The 14,706-nt window shown below is 33.9% G+C and overlaps 1 protein-coding gene across 1 annotated transcript; it reads left to right on the plus strand.

Annotated features, from left to right (window-relative positions):
* The first annotated feature begins 412 nt into the window (after window positions 1-412).
* Window positions 413-13,909, plus strand: LOC143082941 (uncharacterized). Its single transcript, XM_076258990.1, has 3 exons — window positions 413-824; window positions 12,276-12,370; window positions 13,229-13,909. Exons 1-3 carry the CDS (start codon window positions 734-736, stop codon window positions 13,583-13,585), a joined length of 543 nt encoding a protein of 180 aa, XP_076115105.1. The 5' UTR covers window positions 413-733; the 3' UTR covers window positions 13,586-13,909.
* Window positions 13,910-14,706: the final 797 nt, after the last annotated feature.

A 14,706-nucleotide genomic window follows, 5' to 3' on the forward strand; every position in this document is an offset into this window, starting at 1 on the left:
GAACACTTAATCTGTTCTAAGGCTAGATCTTTCAGAATATAAACCCTTTTTTCTTTGTTGCTAAAGGGTAATCAAAATATCAGTGCTTGCAATTTTATTTTATTTAAAGGCAAGATATTTATCTAATGGCATGCATTCTTATATATCTCTGTTGTTTCTTTTGATCGGTTAACGACATATTGTACTTTAGACTGCAAGAAAATACGTTAATTCATAATATTGTTATGAATATTTGACTTATATATATATTTTTATTTCTGTAAATATTTTATCCTGGTAATGATCATATGTCCATGCTGGGGCCTTGATTAGAAACAAACTTCTTCTATCTTATGACATGTATATCTGATGATTATTATTTAGTAGTTTCTCAATGTTATAAATCATATGCAGTCAGAGTCGCATTCATTAACAGGAATGTTTTCAAAACAGGAAACTATGGCATCAAACATCGTAAGAATTTGTTATGTATAAACGAGTAAAGTTGCCAAAACACCGGTTTTTCATTTCTCAGTATCTATTCACATCTAAAAATAATTCCTAATATTTCTGAAAACACTTGCATTCGTTACGCAAACATGTCAATTTTTATTAGCCTCTGCAATAAAGCAAGATTTCATTCAGTTATCTGTGCGATCGTAGAGAGAGAATATGTACAAGTAGCAACTGTCAAAGGTGATTTCGTTATATAGGAGCTACGAAAAGGCATAAACAAGCATTCATTGAGATACACATGACGATGATTTCTGCCATTGCATCGTCCAGTCGATGTTCGGCTCCCTGTAAACCGTGTAAACCGTCGTCAGCATCGCCTTCATACAAAGGTAAGTTATAATATATATATATATATATCATCTGATAATATTCCAATTAAGTTTTAGTTTGATTAGATAAACATTTACAAATATATGTAGATAATACCGTTGTAAGCTATGTTAGATAATTTCTCAGCTGTTGTAATCACGAAATGATCATAAAAGTTTAAATTCATCAAAATGTGAAGTCGAGTTACTAAACAGGCGAACTTTTTCATTTGTACATTCTTTTTTACTTGTGAAGTGTGTCCCAAATAAAAACATATATTTGATGTGAATATACCATGGGGCTCGGGGAGCAAAGTAAGCTTTTTGTAATATGCTAAAAATAACGAATTCCTGAATATAAATTTATGGTTTTTATATAAAGGAATATTTTTTTCTTTCCAAGATTTTTTTATGAAACAACAGGAAAGCTAGGTATCACTGTAATCGAATTAAATATAAAGTAAATATTATAGGGTACTAGTATTGGAAATCATCGCACGAATTTCAGTAAAAATAAAACCAAAATACCGAACTCCATCGTAATTAGTATAAATTCAAAAAGAGGAAGTCCATAAAATCTGACAAAAATCAAACATTATATATTTAAATAAATATTGACCCCTACAGTTCGAGGAAATCCTGTCAAGTTGTAAACATGTTCATGATTAGAAAGTTCCTTCAACCCAGTGATAGACGTTGATAGAAATTGTTCTCATTGTTTTTTCACATGTAGCCTATTATCAGATCTGTATACTTAGTGGCTTTTTGTTGTGATAATGTATAAATACCCAGCCACGTCCTGTGTTTTTGTTAGATTTTTTTTCTGCTTTGTATCGATCAGTAGTCGATTTCACAAAATTACTTACGACTAACTCTTATGTATACTTAATATTTCATGACGACTGAATTTTATAGTTTGTTCTTATGTTGTACTGGTACACCACTGTCACAGTGGATTTTCTCATAGCTGAAGGCCTAACAGTGACTATTTTTCTCATTGGCAGTTATACCACATTTTCTTATTTTAACATAAATGTTTAACGCATGCATATATGTACTAATTGTACTTAGATTTTACACATTTAAAAAGAGCGATAGTGTAGGATTTTTTAATGAACGTTTTTAAATCCAGTAAATCTGGATAACCTACAATTATGTCTCGATTAAAACCCATAAATGCACACCACACACAAAACACACATACGGGAAAGTCATAAAAACCAAATATTGCAAAAGCGCAAATGTCCTATGTAAAAAGCGCAAATGTCCTATGATTTGAAGCGCAAGTGTCCAAAAAGATAAGCGCAAACGTCCCGCACCGGGTATATATTTGAAGGTATTCTAAATAAAATAAATACGGAAATCATATGTAAACACAAGAATTTTTTGTTTTATTTTGCAAAATGTAAACAGATACATAATTTCATAATATGAAAATCAACTGTTGACTTAGATCTCTTATCAAGTTGATTCCTCTTTATTTCACAACATCAGGATGGTAATATTAGTTACACAGTGTGCAATTGTCCTAATACGAGAATTTATCGGGTCAATAAAATTCAGATCGGGTGAGGCGAAGCCAAACCCGATATGAATTTTATTGACCCGATAAATTCCGTATTAGGACAATTGAACACTGTAACGAATTTATCCTGATTTTGTTATATTACATATTATTATATTCAAATTCAATGTTAGGACAATATCAATAAATATATTTTAGATATTAAATAAAAAAATGTGAAAAATAAAAAATATTATGACTACAAAGCAAATCAATTGTTTTTTTTTTTTTTTTTTTTTTTAGGTCAATGTTATAAGGGAGATAATTCCAATTGATGTAATAAATAAGGGCGATAATTCCAATTGACGTAATAAATAAGGGAGATAATTCCAATTGACGTGATAAAAAATTGTACTGAAATTTATTAGGACAATATCAGCCAATCAAATTGCGAGAAATTACTCTAAATCAGGATAAAAAATGTTACTACTGCAGAGATTTGTTTATATATTTCTATTCATGAATATCTTGATGTGCTTTTTGAATTACATTTTTAGCTCCGCTGACCCAAAGGGCCCAGTGACCTTTTCTCATCACTTGGCGTCCGTCGTACGTCATCGTCTATCGTCACTTACAAAAATCTTCTCTTCTGAAACAACTGGGTCAAATTTAACCAAACTTGACCACAATCATCATTTGGACATGTAGTTGGAAAATGTGTCCGATGACCCCCGCTTGCCAACCAAGATGGCCTAAATAGATAAACAAAAACATAGGGTAAAACATTGATAAATGGTCAAGCCAGAAATGCCGTCAAGTTTAAACCGGAAGTTTCCCTCTTGATCATCCGGTTTAATATTGCTGAAATTGATTTGCAACGTGACCAAATTGAGAATGTAATAAAGATGACAATGTTGCTTACCATGTAGTCACACACGGTTCGTATCTCCATTTTTGACTGTCGCATAGAAATTTGGTAATCCCTTGACTTCCCTAGCCTAACAATAACTCAAGGTAGTCCATTTGGCTATGCAGAATGTAAGGACCCGCAGCAACGTCTAGTCGGATTTGGGACTTTTACTTCGATAGTTCATTTAGGGTCAGCACCACGCTCTATTAACGTTAAAACCTTTTCGACAACTCTCTGGGAGGATCCGTGTGTGACATATTACTAGTATACATATTAAATGTCCTCCCCTATCCACCCTTAGTTTCCAGTGGCAGTTGTTCTGCCCTTCATAATGGTATGTATACTCCTTGGCGGATCCAGGGGGGGGGAGGGGGTTGGAACCCCCCCTTTTTTGGCCGATCAATGCATTTGAATGGGGACATATAGTTGGAAACCCCCCTTTTTAAAATGGCTGGATCCGCCCCTGATACCTACATCTCTAGATACTTGTTGTATCGATTGTCACTTTTTGTTATCGTCCAGAGTATGCATGAAATACTTGAGGGTTTGGATGGGGTTAAATGATTAAACAATAATACCTTTAAAAAATTAAGATTAGAGAATAACGGGCAAAAAAATGAAGATTAGAGAAATGCGTTGTCTAATTTTTTGAAGAATAGAGAAAAAAGGGGTTATTTTTTTGAAGATTAGCGAAAAAAGGGGTGAAAATTAAATGTTTACAGAATAACAGACCCCCCCCCCCCCATTCCAAACCCTCATACTTGCCACTGGATGTTAAGCAAACATCAATCAGCCAATCAAGTGTTTGCTATTCTTCGTCTCTTGCGACAACTTTGTGATATTTTCACTATATTGGATTATAGAACCAACGACTCTTGCGTTAACATTGTGCGATATTTTCATTATATGTATATTGGATAATTAATCCAAAGACTATGCAGTGTTTTTTTTTTTTTTTTCATAAATGTATTAGCATTGACGGAGCGATATATTTATTATGGTTTTTAATGTACTTTTATTTCCCCTGGACCTCATTTGCACGCATGCCACAGTTGTCAGCTTTAATCGAAATAGATCGCGATTTGCAATATTAATTATATATAATAATCTAAGCCAACAATTATCGGTAGATGAATAACATGTATGCATATGCTAATCGAACTAAAAAATAATGGCCTTGTCCTATTTTTTTTTATGTCCAACATGCATTTGTGTTTCTTATCAACTATATACACTGAGATCTCTTGGATGGAGTGTGTCTCATTGGCACTCATACCACATCTTCCTATATATCTATCTACGAAATGCTTACAATTTTTTTGTACGCAATTGCATATTATAATAAAGTAATATCTACATAAATAACTCAGTTGTTTGTAAAGTCGCTTAATTATGATAGGTCAGCCCTGTTTGGTATTCAAGGTGTCCTGGAGTCGATTTCACAAAAAAAACTTTCGACAAAGATTGGTCTTAAGCCATGAACAAATCAGTATACTTACGATAAATCTTAGTCGTAAGTTTTTTTATGATCCTTGCAATTACAACATGTCTGTTTGTCAGTCTGACAGTGACACTTGAAGTTCGTCCCTTTTTCATTGCTCTATTATTTATATGTTTACTCACTGAATAATTCAAAATTTATTAAACAAAATGTGTTCAGTGAAAATGAACGTCATACTAAACTCCACAACATTCATAAATGAATCAAAAAATAAAAACAAAGTCTGTATCATATTTTAATTTACATCTAGACTAGAAATTGACAATGAGGGTCGGTTGAAAACAAAATTTTACGACAAAAAGATGATATTAAAACTTTCCATTTCTATGTAGCAACATTTCACTGTGATCAGCGGCTGCATACGGAGTATATATCGCCAAATTGATACGATACTCCTGAGCTTGCTTTTCCGATCATAATTTCCTTGATCGATATAGGGTTGCTGGTCACAAGGAAGCTATTAAACCAAGCGTTCTAAAGTTGAAATCATCCCTTCGTAAATTTTACGGACGCCTTCACGAGTTGCTTGACCGTTATGGAATATCTGTTTCACATATGATAGCGGATATGCTCCTAATTTCGTAACTACAATCCCGTCTCCTTTTCAATATTGTGACCTACCGACTTAGACTTGTTACCGGGTTTTTACTAACATGAGCAACTAGACAGGTGCCATATGTGGAGCAGGATCAGCTTACCCTTCCGGAGCACATGAAATCACCCCATATATTGGTAGGGTTCGTGTTGCTTAGTCTTTATGTTGTATTTTGTGTACTTTTGTTTGTCTGTTTGTCTTTTTTCCCTTTTTAGCCATGGTGTTGGCAGTTTATTTTCGATTTATGAGTTTGAATGTCCCTCTGGTATCTTTCGCCCATTTTATAATGACGATTAGTATTTTCAACATTATACATGCATCAAATTACTGCTTGCCCGAGTTCTCCTAGTCTGATTGGCTACAGAAATTTGTTTACTAAAACACATGACATTGTCATTGATATCTACGTGTTTGTACTTCATGGGAGGTTAATGTGTGACCTGGTATTGCGGTAGCTGCGTATTAATATACTTTTATCTAAAGTTGTGCATATTAACGTACAGATGACGAGTTGATTGCCATCGCCGTCTTTTATATATCTCTTCCCACTAAGAATTGAGGAATAAAAGCGAACAGTTGTATATAGCAGATATGCTCTCGTGCCAACTTATTAGATACATAATCAGTCATAAAAAATGATAATGATATGTACTTTTATTCTGTAATACCTACACTAATGTTTCCTAATATATGTAGTATATGTAGTATACAGATATGCGAACAGCATTTTAAATGCTCAAATTGAATTTCAGTTTCCTCTTAGGGAGCTACCATTTGATTTTTATGGGGGGGCTAGGATGAAAAATTTTGTCCTGCATTTTTTTTTCCTGTAATCTCTGTCCTGCCTTTTTATTTTTCACTCTGTTCGGTCCTGCTTTTTTTTTTTTTAGTTTATCCTGACTTTTTATTACCTAAATTGTAGTCCTGACTTTTTTTTTTTGCAAGTGTCTCATCCTGCCTTTTTTTTTACTCAAAACTCCTGTCCTGCCTATTTTTTTCAAATTTCATCCTAGCCCTCCCCCCATAAAAATCAAATAGTAGCTCCCTTATATTAAAAGGACAATGTAGTTGCTCATAATTTAACATATCATATATATACCAGTGCATCATATCACGCAAACACCGTATACTTCATTTTTTCATTCCTTAGGTGAAATATGTAATAGAAGTAGAAAATGTGCATTTATAATACAAAGTTAACATATTTAAAAATACAAATTTTGAAGTTCATACAAATGGCTAAATGAGTCGGGTGTTTTCACAAACATCAAGACCTTGCAATTTTGTTCTGAAAGAATTCCCCATGTCTAGCCATTATATATAATGTCCAAGGGCGTCATTCAGACGTTTCTGCACAGAGGCGTTTTATATATGAATACACCGGTGCTTTGCTTTTGCGCCAATTGGCATTTCATTTGCGCCACAAACCATATTTCATTTGCGCCAAAATAAAACCTTTCATTTGCGCCAATGTCAAAGGTAAATACAGGTAAATAGTACAAAACAGATATTAAAAAAAGACTTTTGATAATAAATATTGGAGTAATACATTGGCCGGGATAGTTCTAAGCATAATGCACAACAGTAAAGTAATAAGTATATCCTGGCACAAAACTTGTAAGCGACGATCCTGATGTATTCATGTCTGGAAAACCCCCCTCTCGTGTGCATACCATATTGATTCAAAAGATAGTCTTCCAGTCAATGTCAATTGTTATAATGGCTTTGTAAGGTTTTATTTTATTTGGGGTACCACTAAATCACTTGTCTTCATTTTTCAGACCCCCCCCCCCCCAAGGGTGATTGGGGACACGAAATATGGTCACTTTGTCTTCTCCCGACTGGCAGTAAAACGCTTGTCGAAGTGTGGCGTCCGTTTGACTGTGCGGGATGTATTAAGTTCGCAGTCACGTCCGGTCAGAATGGGGACGTTAAATCCGATGTCTCGTGTAAAGAGAGCGCCACGCTCTTTGCACGTTAAGAACCCTTGCAACAAATCTTTGAGGGCCCGTAGGTGGCCTGTTGCAAGGCAAAATTTCTGTCCCTATCCAATATACCCTCATTTTCCAGTGGCAGTTCAAATTTCCCCGCCCACCATCCCAGATGGCCTCTATTATGACAAGACCTACCTATTGTATTTATTGTGAACTTGTTCTCGTCCTGAATATGCATGAAATATTTGCCACTGGACGTTAAGCAACCAACAACCAATCAATCAATCATTTTTCAGAACATATGATCTAATGATAACCTAAACGTGTGGTCATAAAAAAATCACAGACTTAATACTTCTGTTTACACTGGTTTATGTCTAAATTGAAAATGTCCATCTTGACAACTCGAACATGTGAACACTATATATAATTAAAAACCAATTGTTCAGAGAACCATTGATGGTCTTTCCACCAGTAAGGATCTTTTTTATATGAAAATATGAAAATTCGGTTTTAAATGTCAATTTTAGCATCAAATGACAGCTTATTGGAACGCTGATTCCAAAAATATATGGTTTCTATACAAAAAGATATACATAAGGGAGATCATTTTTTACTTCCGGTTTAAAAGATGTTATTTCCGGTATGTTTTGATAGTTTACTTGACACTGATTCCAAAAATAGATGGTTCTATATACTTTTACATTAAATTAGTACAAAAAATGGCTACTTCCGGTTTACAAAAGGTCACTTCCTTTTTGCCAAAAGTCCCACGGCTTTATCATGTATATATAAGAGGAAAAAGCAAAGGTCAAAATCTAGAACGTTAAATTTACCTATGACCTTCAGCTCAATTTTAAGGTCATCAACCAAGGACCTCAAATCAAAAGACTCTAGGCCTCCACTTTATATTGTTAATGAGTTATATTACCATACAACTAATATTAGATATAAAAGGGGGCAAAGCTCGCATTAAATGTTACGTACCCTTTTATGGAAAATTTACGTGTTACGTAATATTTTGTCGATATCGTGTATGATTTCTTAAAATAAGAGATAACAAGTCAAAAAATTGAACATGACCTTGACCTTTGACCTTGACCTCATTTTCATATTTTTGGACCAAGGACCTCAAATCAAAAGACCTTAGGCCTCTATCACTTATGATTTCCAGTTACAAATTTATTTCACTTATTTCAATACAAAAGGGGAAATTACTCTCATATGGGGTCTTCGTAACGCTTCGGTCAAAATAAAACGTAACATCCTGAGGATATACTGAGCAATTTGGAAAAATAAATTTGTCGCTTTCTTTTACGGTTGCGGAGGAGATATGATAACAAGAAAAACAGTGTTTGGGGAGATAACTCTTACAAAGAAAAGTGTTTGGTTAAACAGGGTGAGTTTCAAAAGCGTATAGACTGTATGATATCATATACAAAAAAACTAAGCGACATCTTTTGAAACATTTTTACAACGCAAGAAAAAAATTAGGCGGAAGAAAAAAAAAATAATCAGAACAAATTCAATAGGTCTTTCCACACGGAAAGGTGGAAAGACCTAATTATACACCTTAGTGATTCTCAGCTTCAGAAATGAGTATGGCATTGAACACACTCAATTATCCAGGGGGAATACTGTAGAGACAAACCTTTTAGAGCAATTTATACTTAACTTTTCCGTTATATCTTACCTGAATTACCTGTAAAATGGCGCAAATGAAGTTTTTATTTTATGGCGCAAATGAAATATAACCTCATCTTATGGTATTTTTAATATTTTCAGAAAAAAAGCGCTTATTCGCTTTTTGATTAGAAAATGTCGAAGTATATGGCATCAACATTGTCAATTATACTTGTTACGTCTTGCGACGCAATACCGTGCATAACCTCTGAGCAAGCAGAACATTTATAATTTGAACTCTTGAAATATGTTCTATTATATTGTATTGTATTTCACTGTATTGCATTGTATTTAAAATGTATAATTGTTTGTTTGTATTGCTTGACTCTTATGGGTGTAATTTTGCAATAAAGATATTATTAAAACAAACCGAACAATTACAAACAATACATGGTTCAGATAGTTTCAAACGGTAAAGGCATTAAAATTAGGTTGGATTGAACCATTTTGATTAACATTTTAGTGGATTTACTGTCTATATGACTTTTTGTGTTTCTTTGTTATATATGACGTGGCTCTGTACTTATGCATCTCGTCATGGTGTTATGGTTAATTTTTATAGTCTTGTTTCTCATTTTTGTTAATGTACTTTGTCTATATGCCTTTTTGTGGGCTTTTTGGTACATGTTTGTTTGCCTTTATAGATCTTTATAGTGATTAAGATTGTAACACAATGTTGACTGCTTCACCACAATTCTTGACATTTTTATTTATTGTGTCTGTTGGTTTTGTTCACATATCGTTGTCAATATAACGGAATTGTATGCGACTGTCATACAAGTGAGAGGTTTAGCGAGCCATTATAACTACATTTAACCCACCATTTTCTACATAGGAAAATGCCCGCTGTACCAAGTCAAGAATATGACAGTTGTTAACCATTCGTTTAATGTGTTTGAGTTTTTGAAATTGCCATTTGATTAAGGATTTTCCTTTTTGAATTTTCCTCGAAGAGTTCAATATTTTTGTGATTTTACTTTTTATTATGCTATATAAATGTTTGTGTATTTATATTCAAAGGAATACGTACTTTTGATCGGCTAACAACAATCCCGAGAAACTCCAAATTTATATTTTATTTCTCAATAAACCAAATTTATATTTTATTTCTCAATAAACTGCATCATTTATGACTGCACGTGCTTTCCATGGCAATGTCACAATAATGTATAGTAAGGAAAAAACCGAAAAAAAAACCAATATATAACGCGATCGCAATTGCGTGGTCGTAGCATAAAATAGTTGTAATAAAAAACTTTTGAAATTAAATAGGGGTATTAAAGCGTTGATTGCGACTGAGAGCGCATATTTTTAATATGAAGCGCTTTTACATCCCACTAAAACTGTTACAAAAGAAGATATCAATTCGGCTGTCTCATCTGATGACTGTGTTCAAGGAAATAATAACAAACATAGATCGCTAAAAAGTAGTCATAAATATTGTATATGAAAAATACACTATCTTACCATTTTATTCACCAACTATATTCACTTTATGTGGTAAAGGGAAAAGGGAACGGTAAGAATTTGACTTTGAATATATTAAAAAGGGTTTTGAAAAAAAAAATTGTTTCCACGTTAACAACTAGAAAAACGAATTGCAAAATTGTTGTTTTCAAACGAATTTCTTGTTTAAAAAGGAATAGTTTTGTTTTCATAGTAGAACAAATAATTGTTCTTAGAAAATTTTTCACACCCCCTTTCACAATGAATGAATGGTCGATGCCGTATGATCTTTTGTCCGGTATGTTCCAACACAATACATACTGGCTTTGATTCAGACATACATGTATTAATCAACAAGATGTATACGCTAATTACACTTACTATCATATGACTATAGCTATTACCTTCCCACGCAAAGGATTAAAAGTAGTGTATTTATAGAGGAAAACATATATTGAATCTTCCAAAAATAATTTAATTGCTCTTTTTAAATACCATAGTAATGCAGTTGAACAAACAAATTGCACTCAATAATTACATCCCAGTTCCTTTGTTCTAACAGGGGCGATCTGAACCGGATCACCCCTCTACCAGATCACCCCAGTTTGAGTTTCTTTGTTATGCATGCTTTCCTTTGTTCTGTAACATTTTGGCGGGAATATAAAACTTATAACTAATTATACGGAAAAGACAATATATATATCAAAATTCACGTAGAAAAAATCCAGTGTATATGCTGGGATTCGAACTCAAGACCTTTAGCATATCAAGCCACGACACGTACCAGTACACCAGGATGAGTGGATACGAATAAACAGTAATTTAACATACTTAAAGGAATCAAGATCTTTTTATAAGTGGGACGAGTTGGCAGACCTTTATTCAGTGGGGTCCCGGTGTAAACCTATTTCGTTAATAACTTAAGTGAGTTGTCAGACTGTTCAATTTGATTTTACACGTTTTCAAAAGTGGGGCGAGTCGTTAAACAAGAGTGGGGCACTGGCGGATCCTTAAATGTTCATAAGTGGGAGGCCCACTGACTGCCTAAAGGGGGGGGGGTCACGTTTCAGTGATTCCCAATATAAGCAACCAATTTTTTTCCAAAAAGGGGGGGGCAAGGGCCCCCTGGTCCACCCTAAATCCGCCTCTGTGGGGCGATTTTTTTTTATAAAATGGCGATATAGTATGGGCCGATTGGCAAGTGGGCCGACTTGTTTGATATATACTCATCGTGTTCAGGGGTCATAAAGGGTATACATCATATAGTAATATATAAAGTATATTATAACGGTTGTGTGGTGTTCTAAACTAGATTTTATGAATTGTAAATGGTTTTTCGTCTAATCTAAAACAGCTGGGATGTAAAATAGTTATCCCACTCGGACTTGGTGTGTCAGTGCCAAGTTAGATCCGCCTTTTTGAAGGTTACAAATGTGCATCGACATTCGAAGAGGTCAAATATCTTATCTTAAGTTGAAAGCATCGAATGATATCTGAAATGTTGTTTCAAAAATCCTTTGACATTTAAAGTGTTATGCATGGTCAACCTTTTGTCTCAGTTAAAATGCAAGATTTTTAAGTCTGTAAAATGTAGTTAAAAATCATTAAAAGGTACTAAATTTTTTCGAATGATAGTACTTCAGCCCTTTGGTTTTGTTGTTGTCTCTTTGCCACGGGAGTCATGGCTTTAGTAGACGATATATTCATTGTTAACGCTAATGTAAAAGGAATACATTTTTACAGCCTTAAGCTTTTGATGTGTAACCGTTTTCTTCTCCTTGTATGAAGTGCATTTTTCTATGTAATATTTTAAAAATGTGAACAGTTGTGCATGTTGCTTGAGTTTAAACTTTGATCATCTCTTGTATTCATCTAACATTCAATGATTCCTTTTTTCAGTAAAAAGGAAAAAGAGTATTGAAGACGAGAGAAAACAGAGTTTTGAAGTCGATAAACGTTTTGATATCGATGGAGCAAAACATATTTCAGAAAAGGTATATCAATTTTCATCAACATTAATGTATGAAATTAATAAATTCCCATTATATTAACCTGAATAAAGAAGAACAAATCATATAACTTGTATGAGCGTTAACAAATATTATCCATAATTTAAGGTTTTCTACCTCCATTTTGAAACCTTAAAGGGTTACTATAAAAAAAGATGTGGCATGATTGCCAATGAGACCAAATGACACTGAAATTAACAGCTATAGGCCACCGTATGACCTTCAACAATGAGCAAAGCCCATAAAAGGCCTCGAAATCTAGTTTCCCTCGAGGAGCGTATGTCAGCATGGCTTTTCGTGATGCAATGTTTTCTATTATATGATTTAATTAAGCAAAGGGTCATTGGTTGTCAAATTCATCATCGGTTACTGATTTGAATCAGATTTTCATACTTGATTTATAACATACTAAAACTTATATCCAAATTGAAAAGTCTACATAAACAATTTACGAGGCATGTTCCCGATAACATGTATCATCGTTTCGTGTGAATTTAAGTCTAGTCGCCATCTAAATAACTATCGGGTTGACCTCCGAAGACTACCAACGGTCATATAAGCGATATAAATAGATAGCAAACTCGTGCAATTGGATTTTTCTAGGTCTGTTAAATTTTATATTATAGGTTGAAAATATAGTTAAATTAATCGATTTTACCTGTATAAGAATGAGTTTGTGTGAATCAAATCAGTCAGTTAAATGATTTACCTGTGTTTTACCTTCAATGTTGACATTATTTTCCTTTACATGATAACCGAACACCCATAACTCGTGCGTAAAATACCTCTAACCAGTGGGTTAAATTGAATGTCAATTTTTTTTAACACTTTTATATTTTTTAGGACCGTGAAGCGTTCTTGTCGTATGGATTATTTAATATAGTAGCAGGAAAGCGAACAGCAGAATTACTGGAGAAACACCATCGTCATGAGCATGATGAACCGCAAGGTAGACGAGGATCGTGCACAAGTCGTCGATGTTCAGAACCGGAAATACTACGTCATTCAGCCAAACACGAGTTTCTGCTAACTCCACCAAGACGGGAAAACTTTTTTGAGAAGCACCAGACACCCAAAGAAATGTATTCGTCTCAAAAACATTTGTTAGATGTGAGACCAGCATCGTCCGAAAAACGCAGTTTGAAGAAAGCTGTAAAATCAAAAAGTAAAAACCTACAGGAATTCTTCAAAAAGTTATGAGACCATCCATGGCACACATATGCTTAACATTTATTCCTGATGACTTGTGGATCAATAATTCTTATATGCATAGTTCATTACAAGTAAACATGTATTTACGAACCTTTTTTTATAATGCATAACATTAACATAAACGAAGTCATATAGGTTGGCTTCTGTTTCACGATTTCATCAAATTAGCATTGATGGTGGTCAACAGAGAAGCAGTGCGGTGAATACTAGTAAAATATATTTTTGGAGTGCTCGTGCTAGTGTCTGGAAAAGGTTAAGAATACACACCATTTGTACATAAACTCATATTCATAAAAAAAATTAGGAGGGTAATTTGTTGTATAATTAATAAACTTGTAAATCATAGCATCTATCTATACTATTAAACGAGAAGACCTCATTTTTGGTGTCGCTTCTCCTCCTTTCCCAATAAATTAATCATCATGCCTCTGTGTTCTATAGGTAACATGTATACTCGCATTTGTCATCCATTCTTATGATCATTAAGTTTGGGTTATTTTGGGATAAAAAACGAAAAAGAATGCGTCCGGATATTTTCCCGTCATTGGAAAAAACTTTAAGTCAGATTAGACTTCCGGTTTGTGTTTTTCTGTACTTATGAAATAAAGTATATGAATTTGCTTTCTGCTATCATTCAATCTAATTAAAAACCGATCTCTCATCGCTCCTGTTTCTGATATGTCGCGTGGGAGATCTAACGAAACCCGCTTTGAGGTCACATGTGAGTGACCTCGTAGGTGTGTCTTTTTCGACCAATGAAATTGAGTCTTCCACGATCTTGGAAGTTTAACGTAAGGCAAAGGGATGTAACTCATTTTATTTACGACGAAATCGTCAGTCAAAATAATTCATAAACTTTTTTGATTGGGTTATTAATAGGTCGTCAACTCATTTGCATATCTTTATAAATTCATGACTTTTAGTTCACTCACATGTGACCTCAAAGCCGGTTTCGTTAGATCTCCCACGCGACATATCAGAAACAGGAGCGATGAGAGATCGGTTTTTAATTAGATTGGCTATCATTTTGAGTTCTAGCATGCATCATCCTTGCTTAACGTGTTTCAGTTTGGGTTATTTTGGGAGGAAAACGAAAATGAATTATATTT

The sequence above is a fragment of the Mytilus galloprovincialis genome, chromosome 1 (genome assembly GCF_965363235.1).
Source record: "Mytilus galloprovincialis chromosome 1, xbMytGall1.hap1.1, whole genome shotgun sequence".
Lineage (NCBI taxonomy): Eukaryota > Metazoa > Mollusca > Bivalvia > Mytilida > Mytilidae > Mytilus > Mytilus galloprovincialis.